The 19,052-nt window shown below is 44.2% G+C and overlaps 1 protein-coding gene across 5 annotated transcripts in view; it reads right to left on the bottom strand.

The window, feature by feature from the left end:
• Window positions 1-3,725: 3,725 nt before the first annotated feature.
• The window catches only part of BMX (BMX non-receptor tyrosine kinase), a 66,308-nt gene continuing 50,981 nt past the window's right edge, over window positions 3,726-19,052 (bottom strand). For 4 of the 5 annotated variants that reach the window (XM_074993448.1, XM_074993441.1, XM_074993431.1 and 1 more), the window contains 11 exons: window positions 18,229-18,294; window positions 15,399-15,453; window positions 14,264-14,343; window positions 12,934-13,061; window positions 12,566-12,640; window positions 11,294-11,465; window positions 10,062-10,278; window positions 7,976-8,040; window positions 6,205-6,323; window positions 5,052-5,209; window positions 3,726-4,182 (listed from right to left, as the gene is read on the bottom strand). In XM_074993448.1, the coding sequence (XP_074849549.1) occupies window positions 4,108-4,182; window positions 5,052-5,209; window positions 6,205-6,323; window positions 7,976-8,040; window positions 10,062-10,278; window positions 11,294-11,465; window positions 12,566-12,640; window positions 12,934-13,061; window positions 14,264-14,343; window positions 15,399-15,453; window positions 18,229-18,294 (1,210 nt within the window). In that variant the 3' untranslated portion in view covers window positions 3,726-4,107. The remainder of the gene's footprint in view (window positions 4,183-5,051; window positions 5,210-6,204; window positions 6,324-7,975; window positions 8,041-10,061; window positions 10,279-11,293; window positions 11,466-12,565; window positions 12,641-12,933; window positions 13,062-14,263; window positions 14,344-15,398; window positions 15,454-18,228; window positions 18,295-19,052) is intronic. The other variant, XM_074993466.1, reaches the window with a different exon arrangement.

Raw genomic sequence — 19,052 nt, 5'->3', positions numbered from 1 at the left:
TAATAAAAACTAAACCATAGAGGGGAATTGGTGGTGGGCACACAGGCGGCGTATTCTGGGCACCGGAGACAAAAGGACGGACCATGACAGTACAGACTGACCAAGGTTAGAAGTAGGAAGTTGAAGTCTATTCATGGCCCTGCTTTCAGTATTTTCCCATGATGAGACCTCACATGTTTCTCATTGCACTGAAACAAACAACACCTCCGTTTAGAAGGTCTTGCTCACAGAAGACAAGATCATACAGAAACATTTAGTTACCGTTCCTATGGTACCAATGATTCAGAAAAATGGCTGGCATGACATATGCAAACTGACAGTAGTACTGGCTAATGATTCCACTCTGTGTAATTATGAGCTCATACAAGTCTTTTACCCAAACATGGAACAAGCAGTGTGCAAACACAAACACACACTTCAGGGTGTGAGACACTGGGGTGCATGGATACTATTACTGCTGAGCACAATATAAAAATCTGACTAGACTGGCAGCAGAGGTGATTCGCAGCTCTGCAAGAACAAAGTCAAGCCAAAACAAAGAAGACAGCAGCAACAGAGGGTATTTTGCACTCCGAAGTGGGTAGCTCCCCACTCCCACTCCCCCAACCCCCCTGTGATCAGCTGTTTCAGATTGTGCAGGAGGCACTGGGGCAGGTGGGAGGAGCTGGGACAGGGCACACACAGAGAAGGCAGTGGCAATGGGTGGAAGAAGTGGGAGTATGGGAAGGACTAGGGATGGAGTGGAGGGTTGAGGAGTCCTCAGACCTGGAGGAACTGGCACCTGTGAGCAGAGAAGTGCTTAATGTGGTTGTTTTCTGTTTCAATCCCATCTAAGTTATCGGGCATTTTCCACTGGTGTGGGACCAAGACTTGGCCTTTAATCCAGCACAGGGTTTCATAACCTTACTCTGCCGGAGGCTCCCCCAAACATGTGATAGGAACTCCATAGCCCACTTGTGCCACAACTGTTTTTCTGCATAGAAAAGCCAGGTTCAGCATTAGGGAACCGCCTGGGGTTCCACCCCGCAGCAGGCCCTGCAGTGCTAAGTTTCTCAGGCTTTGGTTTCCTTACTAGGTGGCAGGGCTTGAGTCCCTGAGTTTCAGACCTTTGCGATGGCCAGCTGGTTGAGAACTGCTGATCTAGCAGACTTGGACTTGTTCTAATAATGAAATCATAGAACAACAAGGGCTTGGTTCTATTTCATCAATGTTTCAGTGAAACAGCATACCTGACCCGGTTAAAATGCTGCTGCTGTCTAGCTAAATGACATTAATGCAGCTGACAGTGTCTTGCTACTAAAACAAAACGGTGGATGTATACATGCATATGCACTAATATTTTCATATAATTGGTGCATATTTCACAATATTTAATATGGAAGCCTATTGTTAGTGTCTGAATTCCCCTTTTGACAGCCATGTGTGTTTTGCATCTTTCTACTCTCCTGTGTATCTTGTTCTACCTTTCATTTGGCCCACCAAACAAATGTTATGCAAACAGGAAAGCAACTAAGTATGCAGTGTTCCCTTTCTGCTGCAATGTCACAAAATGCCAAGCAAGTAATATAATCAACAATGCAGAATAAGAGCTGTGGGCTAAAAACAACACAGCCTAAGCATCCATTCATAACTTGCAGCTAAGACAAACACTTTCACTTCAAAGTTGCAAATGTCTCCTCTAGATGCAGGATGGCTCATCACATGTAGGTTCAGAAATCATAATTTGCCATAAAACTCTGGTAATTTTGTGCACTGGGATGTGCAATGTTGCATTCAAAAGTGATGTCAGAGCCATCCTTATCCATACGCAGAATATAATATTGTGTAGGGCACCCAAAAATTTGGGGTACTGCTGGGTCTTAATATCCACTGACCTGCCTCTTCCTATCCCTGTGCTGTGGTTTTACTTCCTCCAGAGTGGATCAAGTTAATTTAAAAGTGGAAAAGCTGCCAGAGAGAGTAACAGAACACTGGACCTGTGAAAGAGTCATTCAAGTGGCCATGAACCCATTTAACAGGCATTTACCAATCCCAGCTATACACAGTCAGTTTCAGAATTTACTGTGTCAGTTTACGGGACCTTCATTTGAAATTTATTTTAAAAATATTTCACAGTGTTTTTCTGAAGATTACAAAATCACATCTCTAAATAGCCGTCAGTCCCCCTGGTTGCCATCAGGCATCGGGGAACCAGTTTAATAGTCCTGTGTAGGACCCCTTACATCCTAAGAATGGCCCCGTGTGAAATTACAGTATAGTAATGCAAAGTCATAGGATTCTGTTAAAGACATTAACCAAATCAACTCTGCAATTCTCCACTTTGGGTTTTTAGACTCGGACAAGCAATACTGCCTCACGCAGGTTTGGAGTTCTGTTCAAACCACAGATGAAAGCCTTTTCTGAACATGATCAAGTTGAAAGAGAAGCGGCTACCATGTCCATGCCCATAAAACTTGATGCTAGCAAGAGAAAGACCAACATCAAATATTGGCCAAGGAATATGGAAGAAGTTTCCAAATGGCTTACATTTAGACAAACTTTTGATTTCCAAAAGGTGAATCAAAAACTGTGAATCAAACATTATTCAAAATTTTTCAACATATTTATACAAGAAAATAGGTCAAAATTTGCAAACCTTTGTGCCTAAGGTTTGGCTCCTAGATGGATATTCAAACACTTACACAGAAGTGGCCACATTTTCAGAGGTGCTGAAATAGGTGCTGACTTTTCCCTTTCCCCGGCATTGCTTCACCACCTCTCTGCCCTGAGGCCTGGCCCCCACACTTTCCCTCCCTACAAAACCTCACTTTCACTTTGCCTCTTCTTGCTCCACCCCCTCTGCTGAGGCCCCACCCTCACTCCACCCTCTCCCAAAGCCTGCCCTCATTTCACCTATTTCCATTGCCCCACAAGGCCCTGCCTGCCCACCACTTGCTGATCTCCATCCCCTTCCAAGCCCGCGCCTCCCCCCCGACATCTGTTTGGGGCATTCCCAAATAGCTGTTTGGCAGTGCCCTGAACAAGCAGATATGAGGGTGCTGCCAAACAGCTGTGGCTGGCAGATGTTGATCACCCACTATTTTTAACCCTGGGAGCTCCAGCCCCAGACACCCATGAAGTTGGCACGTATGGGTTCTGGGCATGCCAGCTACTACTGAAGTCATTGGCAGCTACGATTGCTTAGCACCTTTGAAAAGTCAGACCCTTCTTTTTAAGTGTACAAATATGGATTTAGATGCCAAATGCCAAGCACTCAGATTTGAAACGTATGGTCCTACCAAAGTTATTAACATTTCAAACTGGGATGGCTTCTTCAAGTATCTTGCCTTGCAGTTCCCATAGGGGTGTTTCAATAGATTGGTTTGTTAAGGATCCTGGAACTCTAGGTAAGGATAGTATTGCATTTTAGGGATTAAATAGGGAACAAGAACATAAACAGTAGCCCCATAATTGTATTTCAGATATCACACACATCCAACTCAGAATGAATAATGGATTTAACTTTTGTCATTAGGGCCCAATCCAATATGCACCAGTCAATGGAAAGATTCCCATTCTGACCTCACCCTATTTTGACCAAACAGATACGCTGTCTCATCTGCCATGGCATCCGCATGATTGAAATTAAGATTAATGCCACTGAGCTGCAGCCACTGGCACCAGTATAAATTTGATCCATACTGCCAACCTCAGGCTTATATAACAGAAAATGCCGTGAGATCTGATATGATACTGAGAAAATGTATGAAGCTGAAATTGCCCACATAAAGATTAATAAAAACCTGTTGTGACCTGGAAAAAAAACCACAACAAACCTCAGATAAGTGTACATTATTACTGTATACTTCACTGCAGTAAAGTACTGTGTGGGGAGGGGTCACACTGAAAACATCTACAATATTCTTCTACACCCTTCTTTCAGACGGGACCAGTCACCCCTTGGGCAAGTTTTCTTCATGCTGTCAAAGCACTGCACATTTGAGGGGGGTAGGAAAAAGAGTAATACTGCTGGTTAGATTTCAGAATTCATACAAGTGTATTAGTTTCCACAATACAGACAAGTGATATGTCAAACAGCATTCAAAGCTACTTTATGAGGACTTGTCTTCAAGGCTTGTCATCTTCTCTGAGTGGCTCAATAAGTGATAGGAGTTCGTGAAATGTGGGGCGCTTTTCTGGAAGCTATAAGAAAACAAAAAACAATGTACATGGATACTTAACACTGAAATTATAACAGTTACTGTAACATATTCATTCATCTTAGCTCATGTACATAGAACTATGGAGAGGTAATGGCATTTATGTGGCAAAACAATTGCTGATTTTGATAGCTCTGTATGCTTTAAATCTCTCTTCTATTGCTATAGCTTTCTGATTAGAGCTTGTTCTTTCTCTAAAATTTTTGTTGAAGTAGTACTTGTTTTTCTCATGTTTGGTGTGAGTAACATGAAAAATTATCAACTGCTATTTTATGATAGCAGCAATAATCTGGCAGGCATTTTCTAAGCATTCGAGAAGGGACATTTCACAATTTAAAGAAAAGTACAGAGAGGTTGGATGAAGACTAATAAATCAGGAATACTTTTTGTACCAGAGTCACTGTAGGCAGCCTGGCAGACATTGATCCTTTAGATAAACTTAAATATGGACACAGAATGATCAGTGTTTGACATACAACCCGTGTCAGTGCCTTGTACATTTAGAATTGCAGGCATATCGACGTTGTGGTAAATCCCTCAAACTCCAAACCTGTCATCTATTTTGAGACATATTTTAAAGTTATCTTCATAAGTGGATGGTGCAGCTTCTTCAAAAGGAAAATCATTTAGTTCTTCACACTAAATTTCCTCACTTTATCTTATTAATTATGGGTCCTTCCTCTGGTGTACTGTAGTGGAGTGCTTTATGGAAGCTATTTTTACTCTACAAATGATGTTCTTTATCAGAAACAAACAGTTGGCATATTGATTTTTTTTCCCCCAGCTAGCTGTCATGCATCACACCAATTATTTTAGATCATCTCTCCGGAGCACATAGATCAATGTACATACCTCATGCCAGCAGCTGTACATTAACTGGTAGACAGTATCTGAGGCCAGCTGCGGCCGGTAAAGCCGATATCCCTCAGAAACCTTCTCAATCACTTCTATATTTTCATACAGCTCATATGGTTGCTTTCCCAGAGTGAACACCTCCCACATTAAGATCCCTGGGGAAATTATCAGTATTGAAAGACAGGAATTTAACAGATAGCAGTCCAGATCAAGACACTTCAGCAATACTCATCTAACAGAAGAGCCTAATTTTCTTGTTTGCAGTGGATCAATGAATCACTGAGAATGAGAAGAAGATCAGGCCCTGTATTTCTCGGGTGAAATGCTGTCCCCACTGAAGCCAATGCCAAAATTGGCACAGACTTCATCAAAGCTAGGATTCTGCCCACCACGTAAAAGCAAACAGGGAAAGCTATCATTTATACTCAAGAAATTGTGATGTCATCTGTATACGTATAATAAAATAGCACAGGACACAAGCAAAACATATTCGGTACTGCAGTCTCTCTTTTAATGGGATAGGGTGACTAGTGGAGACAAAGCTGGGAGGAAGAAGAATTGGGAAAACCTTCCCTCTACCTTGTCCACAGCTCAGCGCCAGGTTCCCATGAACTCACCTGTTTCAACTCTCCTGGCTGGAAACAAGTGCAGCAGGTTCTACGTTCTGGCAAGAAGCTAGCAGGGCACATATACCCCTTTATGACACAGTACAGCATGCTCTAAAACTCTAGAAGCTAGGCTTGAGGTTTATGAGTCTGCTACAACCATTCAACTAGCTGAACAGGCCTTTTTACTCAGGCAGGGGAGACTTGAGTGTGTAGAGTCTGTGGTTTCAGATTTGGTCTCCGCTCCAGTGACTCACCCCAGGCATTGCGTGACACAGATGTTGAACAACACACAGGTAGTGGGCCAGACTCTACATCTGCTTCCACAAAGAAGCCATTAAAGTTACAGTGGTTTGCTCTGTTGTTGCATGACAATACTAAGCACAATATATACGGTATGTAATAAATACCTTACATTTTCGCACAGTAGTTGTTAATGCCTGCCAGTTTTGTTTTTTTTTGGGTTGTTCAAATATGCAGTCTAGTTTGCATTTTATGTCATTAAGCATCTTAAATATGAAAGGTTAAATCCCACACATACTTACCATAGGCCCATACATCTGATTTGCTGCTAAACTTGGTATAATGAAAAACTTCTGGTGCCGACCACTTCACTGGAAACTTAGACCCTAATGAGCTTATATAGAGGTCATCCAGAACGTACCTGCAAGGGAAGAGCCAGTTGATAGGCAATGACAAATATCTAGTGAAATACCACTTCTGCCCAGAATGGCCTGCAAGAACTATCCATGAAGCCTGTAAACTAAGCTGGATAGAAACCCAGGTGACCTGACAGAAACTATAACATATCACTGCCCTCAAGTTATCAAAGGACTCTTTACAATGTCATAGGGCTGCTGGCGGGGAGGGCAAAGGGGGCAATTGTCCAGGGCCTGGACATCTTAGACAGATCTGGGGCTCTGGGCCACTGGTACAGTGGTGGCGGTGGTGACTGGGAGCTCCCTGACACTTCTAAATCACAGTGGTGAACATAAGAATGACCATACTGGGTCAGACCAAAGGTCCATCTAGCCCAATATCATGTCTTCTGACAGGTGGTCAATGCCAGGTGCCCCAGGGGGAGTGAACAGAACATCCCTCTTCTGTCATCCATTTCCAGCATTTGACAAAGAGAGCCTAGGGACACTATTCCTACCCATTCTGGCTAATCTCCACTGACGGACCTAACCTGCAAGAATTTATCTAGTTCTTTTCTGAACCCTGTTAAAGTCCTGGTATTCACAACATCCTCTGGTGAGGAGTTCCACAGGTCTACTATGAGCTGCGGGAAGAAAAACTTCCTTTTGTTAGTTTTAACCCTGCTACCCATTAATTTCATTTGGTGACTCCTGCTCTTTTGTTATGGGAACAAGTATAACTTTTCCTTATTCACCTTTTCCACACCAGCCATGATTTTATAGACTTCTATCATATTCGCCCATTAGTCTTCCTTTTTCTAAGTTAGTATTTGCCAGTCTTCTTAATCTTCCTTCTTATGACACCGGTTCCAACCCCCTAATCATTTTAGTTTCCCTTTTCTGAACCTTTTCCAATGCCAATGTATCTTTTTTGAGACATCTGTATGCAGTATTCAAGATGTGGGTGAACCTTGGTTTTATATAGGTTTACATATGGTGGTGGCAGCTTGCATGTGCCATGTGCATGCATGTGCTGTCCAGCTGCCACCCATGGTCCAGCTTTGTGCCCATGTGGGCCCTCCATGCCAGCAGCAAAATGGGGCACACAGGGACACCAACAGACAGTAAAAGGGACAGATGCCCTGGGCCAGGCAGTGCTGAAGGGCTAGTGGGAGGAGGCTATTTCCTTTACCCTGCTCATTACATGAGGCCCTGCCTTTCTGGGGGCCTAGAGCTGCCCCATCCCCAGCACATTGACCAGGGGCAGGGCAATTCTGTCAGGAGCCCTGTAATGTCATTGCTAAAGGGAACAGCAACCCCAAATCATGTGCATCCCTCACAAAGGGGCATTATAAAATCTCTTAACCCAGAGAACATATTTCAGCTTTCTGGGATGGGCATGAAATAGCAACATGCATGCATTACATTTGCCCTCTCATCTTTAGTGCCACAAGGAGTCTGCATCTTCTATTTCTCATCTCAGTGAAAGACCAAGACTGGGTTACAACATTAACTCTGTGGGACTAAAGAGAAGTACATAGCCTGTGTGGTTTAATGTTACCAAGAACCAGTTCATTAGCAACTGGCTTCATGGCAGCCCAGGCTGAGTAACACCAATAAACCATTCACGAGTGACATCATTGCATGGCAGAGGTTGAAGATTCCATCTGTGGCTTACCTCGTCATCCCAAAGTCAGACACCTTCACAGTGAGATCACTGTCAACCAAGCAGTTCCTAGCAGCCTTGAGTGGGAAAAAAAGAAAACATGTTTCTTGGCTGAATGACCAAAATCCAAGTGAAATACGAATTTGGTTGTTTTCTAATAGTATTTCTGTCCTGTAGAATTCCAGTGTCAGGGGCCTGAGGCTAGAACCTAGGTCTGTAGAGCCTAAAACAGCTGATAGGCCTATTGTATCACCAGGAAACCCCACACTGCTTCAGTCAGAGGGAATAGTGGAGAGCACAGGCTGCAGGAAGTACCACACAAGTACACAAAGTCATCTGATTGGTCCAGTGCCTCTGCTTAACCTTAGGTGTTGGCCCAGAAAGTTGTCTGAGTAACCACACAGGTTTTGGCTTTCTGTGACTCCAGACTTTGCCTTGTCTCCTGATCCCAGCCTGATTTTGACCCTGATTCCTGCCTCATGCTGTCTCTGACTTCTACCCTATGATCCCAGTCTGACTCTGACCCCAACTCTTTCTTACTGAACTTGACTCGTGTCATTCATCCAACTCCGGCTCAATGACTACTGCTCCTCACATGTAGATCACGGCCCAAACATGGCCACTAGGCTAGGCGTCCCATACCCCGATCGCTTCTACCCAAGAAGTTCTTTGATTTTTTAAAAAAGCACTATTTTTAATTTGTAATAATAATAATGTCTAGGTCTTTGACAGCACTTGTCATCCGTAGATCTCAAAGTGCTTACAAAGAAAAACAGCACCATCACCCCATTCTACAGAAGAGGAAACAGGCACAGGCAGGTAGGTCACCCAGAAAACCAATGGCAGTGCCAAGAGTTGAATGCAAGACTCTTGGGTCCCAGACCAGCATTCTAGCCACTTTAAAAGTTGCTAGTATATCAAAAGCAAGAGCAACACAGGTATGATAGGAGAATGCTGACTTGGCTATCTACTATGCATTATAAGGAGAATGGACTACTTAGAAATCATTTAAGAAATGTGGGCAATGAATAGGCAATAAGAGCCCACTTCTGCAGTTATTCATGTGAACATTTACTTAAAAGCACCATCTCTACACTGAGGGTTATTAATCTCTAGGGTTACCATATTTGACCTTTCAAAAAAGAGGACATCCCTGAGATGCTGTAGCAGCATCCACCAGCTCACCTTGTATTAATGTACTAGATACACTGTAACACATTAATACAAGGTGAGTTGGTGAATACTCTATTAATCCCAGGGATATGGTTCACACCTCCTAAAGGCAAATTCTGGATTTTTTTTTTTTTTTATTCTTGGTTTTCTATAGCTTGTAAGAATGAGTCACGCATTTTCAGAAACTGAGTTTATATTTATCATTTGAATTTTGCCCCGATAATCTGTTTGGTATCCTGGATTTGATTTTCATGTGCAAACTGGTTAGTTACATGTCCAGTCACTCAGGTCATGTACACAAATCGATAATCGCAAACACTAAACCGAATATTTAAAACGACGGCTGGAGAGATTGAGCTGAGGTTCTCACACATTTTCCAGTGTCATGATTGAGACTGGAACACAAGTCCCCTGAACCAAGGGACAGTTCTCATACAATAACCAATTGGACGGTATCTGAACCCATATGCTAGTATTTTTGAACACACTCACACACCTGTATAAACTGTGGGCATAAAGATTAAGGTTCTTATTCTGCTCTCAGCTACACTACACTTGAACCTCTTTAATTTGGCAACCCTGGGAAACAGAATGTGCTGGATTAAAGATTTTGCGGGACCAAGGAGGGCACTGTGGGGTCTTGCCATGAGGGAGTGGGGGTGGGGTACTTACCTGGTGCTGCGCTCCCAGAGGTACCTATGCCCCTTGCTGCTCTCAGGCACCACCCCCTGCTGCCATGGGAGTGGCGGGGGAAAGCCTCAGGGGAAGCGCGACGCTGCACTGCCCTTCCCCAGCTCTGTATGGTCACACTTTTAGACTTGCTGTGTGCCAGTGTGAGTTACATTGGGATAAAATGGGTGTGAGAGAGTGCAGAATGACCTCCTAACTCTCCTCCCCCTATTTATCCGTTCTGGCTAGGGCTTACCAAATCTCGATGAATGAACTGCTGACTCTCTAAGAAAGTCATAGCTTCACAAATGTCATAACACATTTCCAGCAACTGAAAGGGCTGCAGCTCCTTCCCATGGCTCTTCAAGTAGTGAAGCAAGCAGCCGTTAGCCATGTATTCAGCCACTATATAGATGGGATACGTCTCTGTGCAAACACCATAGAGCTTAACAAGCTTGGGATGATTCAGTTTCCTAAAACAAAACACGAAGAAATAAATCTGTTACTCTGTTTTGGGAGCTTTTCTTCCTCATCATTAACCTGGCATCCTTAAGGAACTTCTGGAACCACACAACAATGGAACAAACGACAATGAGTAAATGTTTGGCCTAGTTAGTAAATCCAGCCACAAATTTGGGTTTGATTAATATCGTCTTAGATTTTAGACTTTTCCTTTCAAGTAGAGGTGGGTTTTTTTCTCCATGCTGGCATGAAACAACTGCACAAATAACCACTTAGGGTAAACCGGACGATTTTAAGCTACCATAGGGCAGATCTCTGAGCCTGCACACAGCCCTGAGCACAAGTGAAGAAAACTGAGTGCGTGTATTGACGCCTGAGAGCATAAAGATTCCACGTCACAGAATGGAATGGCCCTGTTAAGAGGGAATCACTGTAGCCCACCTCTACCTTATTAGCAACCTCTCAATATGGGCCAGAAAAAAGGGCAGCTGATCCTTATAAAAGGTGAGACTGGAAACAAGAAGGGAAAGCTGTCAAAGAGAGTGAAAGGTTCCTGCAGGGAAGAGCAGGGGTGGTTACATCCCCATTGCCAATAGGAACCATAATCTAGATGCATTCCTGGGTTTGAGACATCCCATCCACTCACGTGTACAGCATTGGCATCTGCTACGGATATCAGAACTAGGTAATTCCATCCAGGCCTGTTGGAGGAGGCATTTCAGTGATGAAGTACATTTTTAACTCACATGTGCAGAAGCTGTGCAGTCATTGACACTGAAGAGCACCATAATACTGATTACTGGTGGTAACTCCAGCAATTTCTCTATTATTCTGTTGCTGCCTCTTTAAATGAGACACCCTTGGTGGCCAACTACTGAGCCCATGCCTACAGTTTTGCCTGCACTACTTATGGTTTTACTTTTATCTTGGAAAGGAATTCTTTTCCGTGACTATTCTGTATTACGAATATGGTCTGAAGGAGACCCTTATTTGCAATGTTCGTTCACCAAGCCAAGAAGAGCGTACATCATGGTGTGAGCTTCTTCTATGAATTCATCTTCCGACATGCAGCCTTCTTTAATCATCTTGATGGCAACATCGTACTTTCCCTTCCATTTGCCCAGCTGCACCACTCCGAACTGGCCACTTCCTAATTCCTTAAGCAGGACGATTTCCTCTCGTTTCAGCTCCCAGATCCCTAATGGGACAAAAGCAATCCCTTTCAGCTACCAGCATGACATATGCACTCACAGGGTCCTAAAGGTGTCCATTTGGGTTCTTTAGCAGTGCATGAAAGTGTGTGCATGCAGTTCTATGGATTATGCATGTGAGCAGCAGCAGGAATGGGTAACCTGTAGCAAACACTCTCCCCCAGCAGTGTCATTTGGTACTGAGGTGTATTAGTTCACAGAATCAGACAAAGTTCACGTGACTTATGAAAGACTTGGGTCAAACAACGGAAATATCTCCAGGCTGTTTTTCACTTGGCTTCACAAACAAATGCCATCCCCCCCACTGAGTGCTAGAACAGAACATGAAAGGGCCAGATTGAGCTGGCCATGGCATGGGTGTGCAGATGGAGAAGGTGCCCCAGGAACCCATCACTTGGCCCTAGAAGGGGTTGGAAGGTCCAATGGACCACATTTCCTAACATCCACACACACCCACACAGCAGCCTTTGGAATAGGTAAAGAGCAGTGGCAGTTCAGAATCTTGTGCAAAATCTGCCTGTGTGAGTTATGTATAATCCCTACCACACGCCTTTGATGGGTTAATCTGTGAACCCAAAGTGCCTACAAAAGTGGAGCTCTGGGAAGGTCTGTACGTAAGATGCAGTGGGTTGTGGAGGTCATTCCTGGTTGCAGAGGCTAGGCAGCTGGACCAAAAAGTCTCAGCTCTCAGGAGCACATGTTAAACAGAGGCTCTTCTTCCCAAGACTGTGCCTAGAGCCCCCAAGCCAGGGGTAGTCATTGGACTCCCTTCAGATTCAAAAACAATGGTTCTCAACCTATTTATCATTGTGGGCCTCATATGCAGCTGTCTGTGTTCTATGGGTTACAGTCACACAACATACATACTACCTGTATGGCCCTGAGGGTGTCGCATGGGCTGCAGCTGTGTGATGACTGGGCTGCAGATGGCCCATGGGCTAAGTACCACTGATCTAGAGGCTTAGAGAATTTAGCACTGAGATTCCCTCCCAGCAGTATGGTGAGTTACAAGAGAGGGGCGCTCGTCTGGCACGTGATAGGTGGCAAACAGTGACAATAGTTTTCAAAGGGAAAATCATCTCCATACCATTTCCTAAGGATGCTGTGGCTGGAACGTTACTTGCTTTCATAGTCACAGCATGTCGAAGCCTTGTAATCATACCTACAAAACAGGCCAGTTAATGATCACAGTAGACACAGCTTTCTTAAATAATGATAATAATAATAATAGGCAACTAACACCCGCCACAATCAAATTCTCAAAACTGGTATCTATAAGGGGGCTAAATGTGTTTTTAGAATTTAAACCACTGAGTATGGTAAGAGATTCACCAAACATTGCAGAAACCCAACAACCTGGGCCACTCTAAATCTACTGACAGTAGAGTACATATGACAGGAGAAAAAGACATTCAGGATCACCAGAAGGGACAAGGAGAGACAAAAGGGGTTCACCTGCTGAGTTATGCTGATGATAGTGAATGAGCTGGGGCACCGAATCAAAGAAGTAATTTTCAGCCAGATAATATTTATTTTCATGGTTCGTGTTCACGTGGTAATGTTTGACGGTTCCTTTTTTATCTCTGAAAAATATCACAAAGTATTCTTTCGGCAAAAGTCTTGTTAAAAGGACTAAATAAGGTCCAAGCCTTATTTAGTTAGATAGCTAGTCACCAAGCCCGTAATGCACCAGTTACACTTTTGATGCTATTTTTAATTTGCTGCTACCAGCTCTCATTTAGTTGAGGGAACTCTTTTCTTAACAAGCAGTATCTAAATATTTACTACAGTAAAGTGGTCATGATACAGCTAATTGGGCCACCCAGGGTATTATGGGCTGGAAGGATGCTCCAGCTCCCCATTATTTTCTGTTCTGTGTATTGTCAGTCTCTGAGGTGCAGAGGAATAAATTGGCTAGTTCTGCAGCCTGCAGGCCTGTGAGTGAAGTGATACTTTTGTTGCACTGAGTGCGTCCTTTACAAAATTACATATTACTAATTCTCTGTATTTCTATAGCTTCCAATAAGACATATTCAAAAGGCCAGTCATGTTTATAAGAGATATCAGCTGTTCCACTGCAGAACACTAACTTCCTGGGGATAGGAAGAAACTTTCCCCATGAACATCCTAGACCCGTAGGGTTAGAGTCATGTAGTCTAGCCCCCTGGCCAAGTCGCAGGATTTGTTGTACAGCAGCTACATGTTATTTAATACAAGCGATGGTGATGGGGAACTAGGATATTATATCTTCCTTTGAAGCATCCGGTAATGGCTACCTTTGCTTACATGACAGTTGACTAGAAGTACCAACAGTTTGATCCACTAAGGCAATTTTCCTGAACGTTTAGAGTTCCATTTCTAACCTCACCTTCCTTTTCTCCTACCTCTCCCAAGCTTGACCCCCTCTCTCTTTCCCCCTTTCTCCCCATCTTCAGTTTCTTCGTTTCCTCTCCCTTCCCCTTCTCTCAAATGACCTATCCCTGGAGATCCTCAATGTTCAGCTAGCAGCAAAACAATATCAGTTCCAGCCCTCCCCTATGCCTTCCCCCCAGCTATGAGCACACCTCTCTGTGGGATTTCCTCTCTCTGTCGTATGGGGCTCAGCATAAGGGGCCAGACGGTTAAGCTATGGCTGGCTTTAGTGGGACAATACTGTTTAGAAGTCTATATCCAAGCTTGCCTGAAGTTGTTTCAGTCTGGTGAAGTAACTGTGGTATTGAACAGCCCCAGGAAACAAACCCATGGAGCAGACAATGGAATCAAAACCAACCCTTTGAATACTCACTCAAGAGCCTTGCTGAATATAGACACTGTGTACTTTCCTACATGGCTTGAATTTCGAACCATAAAAGCACCTTCTTTCCCCTAATAACAATAAACAAAAAAAAGGAAGGAAAACAGCACATGAAACATCCACTATCAGAGGAGTATTTTTTAATTTTTCCCTGACGCTTTTCTCTTAAACACTCAGCAGTTTTCCTTTGCCTCAGTACATCAAGTGGACCAGACAGCTAGGAAAATTCTCAGAATACATTCCTTATCAGGCCATTTTTCATGAGATGCAGTTAAATCCCATTTTTCCTCCTTCCCCATCCCCCCCCGCCACCATAGATTTCTGTTTCCCACTGCAGGTTTCCCAGGTAGGTGCTGAGATTCTGGTTTCTGTGAGGACCTTCTTAGCAGTACCTGATGCAGCTGTGTTTGTCCTGTGCTGGCATTTGATTGGCGTGTAGCTGGAATTACAAGTCCAGCTGTAGACTGAGACGCTGCTGCAAGACGCTGCACAGCTTCATGTCTCATTCAGCTCACTGGGATTTCTGACCATTTACGCCTGACCTGGCCACAGCTGTCTAGTCCTCCTTCTAGTCCCCCTCCCCGCTACAAAGGCACAGTTGTTTGCCAGGATTCTGTGTCGTTTCTGAGCTCAGAGCACAAGGAGTGAGCACCTGCCAAGGGAGTCAAAGGAAGGACACTCACTGCTGACAGTAGGCGGGAGCAAGGCAATGATATTGTCCAGCCATCTCCATTTGTGCACATCATATAAACACCGCCCCTCCCTGCCACACCCACTGTATCCTCTGACCGGCAGTCTGGGCTCAAAGAGGATCAGCATTTGAAATGGCAGTTTAGGGTCCCGTGTGTCAGGAGTGAAATCCATTGACAGACCTTTGGCAGGAGGGCTCTGCCTGTCCAGTTCAGATTAGTGCTATTATACAGTCACATCTAGATTCACTCACCACCTTTGGGAACCCTAATTACTTCCAGATCTTCATCCTATTTCAGTGCCTGCTGCTAGCCCTGCAAGACTAATGTTATTTGTGGAGCATCAGCACCCCCTAGACACGATGAGCAGAAAAGACAACACTCGACAGAAAGAGAGAGAGAGGTTTAAGTGGAGTTGATAAAGGCATTTCCAGTACCGTCTGTCGTAGTAGTTGCTCTGACTGGGCTCTGGAGACATCGCCTGCATACCAACTGCAGCAAGAAATATTGTTTATACCATCATTTCTGAATCACTGTTGTTTGGCAAAACAGATGGAAAAAAACCCCTCACAAGAGGCCTCATTTTCGAACCTGCTTTTCAAAAGCTAAAGTACCTACCTTACACGGTCCCCCCAGTGTTAAAAATACCTGACTGCCTCACAGTCTTTAATGCATTTATCGTCACAACATACCTATAAAGTTATCAGCTCAATTCTTCGGATGGAAACTGAGGCACAAGGAGTCTACATAACTTGCCCAAGGTCACACATTAGTGTCCTAGGCTAGTCCCCTAACCACTCCACCACCGTGCTTCTCTGATACAGATCAAAATACATTTGAAAGTTACACGTCTTTTCTAAGGTTATAATTTTGATCCTGAGATAGCTAGAACTAGAAGATGAACCCTAAAAATAAATACATATCTTCTGAGTTAGCCTCCTAGGCCACTGAGACTCAGAGCTCTTTATTCTCCATAGATGATACTTATTAAATGACGTTATTAACCACAAATCACTGGACACTGAGGGCCAAATTTGCAAAGAATGAGAGAACTTCCCACATGTTCAGATAGCTAAATACCCATTTAGATGCATTATTCTGGGGAAAGTGTAAGCAAACTGGTTTCAAGCCGGCCTCCCTCTATCCAGGAAAATTGTCCCTTGAGAAGCCACTAGTATGTTAAGAATTGTCTGTTCTCAAACACAAAGTCCCTTACCAGTGGTTTTAATAAAACCCCAAATCATTACAAATTAAGCATCTGGGGTGGCTACTGCCTCTCCACTTTTCCTATGCAGGGGCTTCAGGTTACTGAATCCATATAAATAGCCCCACTCTTGTGGCTGTCCTCGCTCTGGCCTATTTGGCTACGTCTACATGTGCACGCTACATCGAAATAGCTTATTTCAATGTAGCGACATCGAAATAGTCTGTTTCGATGAATAACGTCTACACGTCCTCCAGGGCTAGCAATGTTGACGTTCAACTTCGACGTTGGGCAGCACCACATCAAAATAGGCGCTGCGAGGGAACGTCTACACGCCAAAGTAGCACACATCAAAATAAGGGTGCCAGGAACAGCTGCAGACAGGGTCACTGGGCGGACTCAACAGCAAGCCGCTCCCTTAAAGGGCCCCTCCCAGACACAGTTGCACTAAACAACACAAGATCCACAGAGCCGACAACTGGTTGCAGACCCTGTGCATGCAGCATGGATCCCCAGCTGCCGCAGCAGCAGCCAGAAGCCCTGGGCTAAGGGCTGCTGCACACGGTGACCATAGAGCCCCGCAGGGGCTGGAGAGAGAGCGTCTCTCAACCCCTCAGCTGATGGCCGCCATGGAGGACCCCACTATTTCGATGTTGCAGGACGCGGATCGTCTACACGTGCCCTACTTCGACGTTCAACTTCGAAGTAGGGCGCTATTCCCATCCCCTCATGGGGTTAGTGACTTCGACGTCTCGCCGCCTAACGTCGATTTCAACTTCGAAGTAGCGCCCAACATGTGTAGCCGTGACGGGCGCTATTTCGAAGTTGGCGCTGCTACTTCGAAGTAGCGTGCATGTGTAGACGTGGCTTTGGGCCCAGCATGGCACCTTGCTCTGCAGCCTTCGGAGAGTGAAGGTACTTTATTTTTTGGCAACTGTGCCATGCAGAGCCATATATGCATCTCACTCTCGGAGGGGAGACTTTCAAATGAAAAGCATCAGTTGTATGTCACCAGTGTTCCCTCTATTTTTTCCATGTTCAGAATAATTTTTGCTACGTGCACCAAGGCACGTGCGGATGTGCAGCCCCAATAGAAATAGCAGTCTGGTGTGTGTCCAGCAGGGGGAGTTCATCTAGCACCAATAGAAACACTGGCTGCCTACTGTGGAGAGCTGGGGCTCCTCTGCTAATCAGCTGGGTGGCACCTGAATGGCTATGTCTACATCTACACTAGACTCAGAACGTTGAAAGTGGCCTGATAATGCACCTAATAGAAAGATGCTAATGAAGCGCTGCCACGAATATGCAGTGCCTCATTAGCATAATAGCAGTCACGGTGCTTTTAAAGTGCCACTTTTGATTGCGTGAAGTTCGTCTACACGGGGTCCTTTTTGAAAGGACCCCACATGCTTCAAAATCAAATAGGAATAAGTGAATTTCCAAATAACCAAAGGAATAACCAAATAGGAATTAGGGGACTTTGAAGCGTGTGGGGTCCTTTCAAAAAGAACCCCTTGTAGAGGAGCCGTGGGCGATGGATAGTGGAGGTTTCAAAGTGCCGAGGCTGCCATTATGCTAATAAGGTACTGCATATTCATGGTAGTGCCTCATTAGCATCTTTCAATTACGTTCGTTATCATGCCCCTTTCGAAGTTCTGGGGCTAGCGTAGACATAGCCTCTGTGATAGTCAGGCTTTAACTGACGTAATATGTTAAAGAGCTGAAATCTCCCAGGGGAAAGAGACAGCTCCTTCGCACATGTTTGCAAGAAAAACTCCCTTCAGCCTCTCCACAGCTGTCAGCTTTTGTGAGTACACCATTCTATCAGGCTAGCAGGTGGGCTTTTCTAAAAGTCTCCTCATTTGCTGCTTTGCTGAGTGAAAACAGCCTCGTTTCATTGGAAGCCTTTGGAATATTGTAACTAATAAGGATGATTGTATTTCCAAAGGGTTGAGAGGAGGATAAACACTCCACTATGACAGAAACTGGGCAGACAGCTAATGGAAAGATGGTTCTTGTCCCCAAAAGCTTAATTTACACATGAAAATGCTCCACGTGCTCACTCGTGCTCAGCAATGCTCTTTTCTTCTTCTGCTTCGGATGAATCGTCACTTCCACTGGAGCTTCCCCTACAAAAATGAAATACCCCATTGAAATCAAGATTAAATATGCTGACCTTTCTTGAGTCGAAACCCATATTAGAAGTATTCATACTGACATATTGCTAGACTCTCTCCAAAGTGGATTTTTCCCCTCTTTGGACAAGTTTGAAGATACATTTCATTTTCTTTCCATTTCTTTATTTATGTGGTGAGGGTGAAAAAAAGATAAACATTTTCCCATTGTCAGATACTCTAGCCTCCATTTTAGAGCTACAGCTGAATTTTGCTTGTTTCACGCAGACAGTATTTTCTCAGTCACAATGCCTTAGCTAGCTGTTGAAGGACATTTTTACTTCTCAGTTTTCAAAATTATCCATTGAAATATTATGAGCATTCATAGAGGGCACTCTCTAAAACTTCTGAGCAGAGCCTAAAATAGCCCCTCTGCCTTTGTGGTAATACTCAGTATGCTGGGAGAGTTAAACACACTGGCTGTGTCTATACTCGAGAGTTTTGTTGACAGAGGGGCCCTGCTGTCAACATAATACAGGTAGCGTCTGCATATATAAAGCATTCTGTCGACAGAATCTCAACAGAACTCTGCATTTTTCTCAACAGTGTTCTCCCTCGAAAATTCGAGGAATAACGCTTCTGTCGACAGAAGTGTAGTGTAGCCTCTCTCTGCCTCTCCTGCTAGGTAGATGGGCTGACCCTCTCTGCTACACTTGTTATGAGGAAATTGTAATTACCTCATTGAAGCTTACACAGAAATTCTCCAAACTCAT

Source organism: Carettochelys insculpta, chromosome 1 (assembly GCF_033958435.1).
Source record: "Carettochelys insculpta isolate YL-2023 chromosome 1, ASM3395843v1, whole genome shotgun sequence".
Lineage (NCBI taxonomy): Eukaryota > Metazoa > Chordata > Testudines > Carettochelyidae > Carettochelys > Carettochelys insculpta.
Note: the sequence above shows the minus strand (reverse complement) of the source record. Positions and strands in the feature narration are given on the sequence as shown.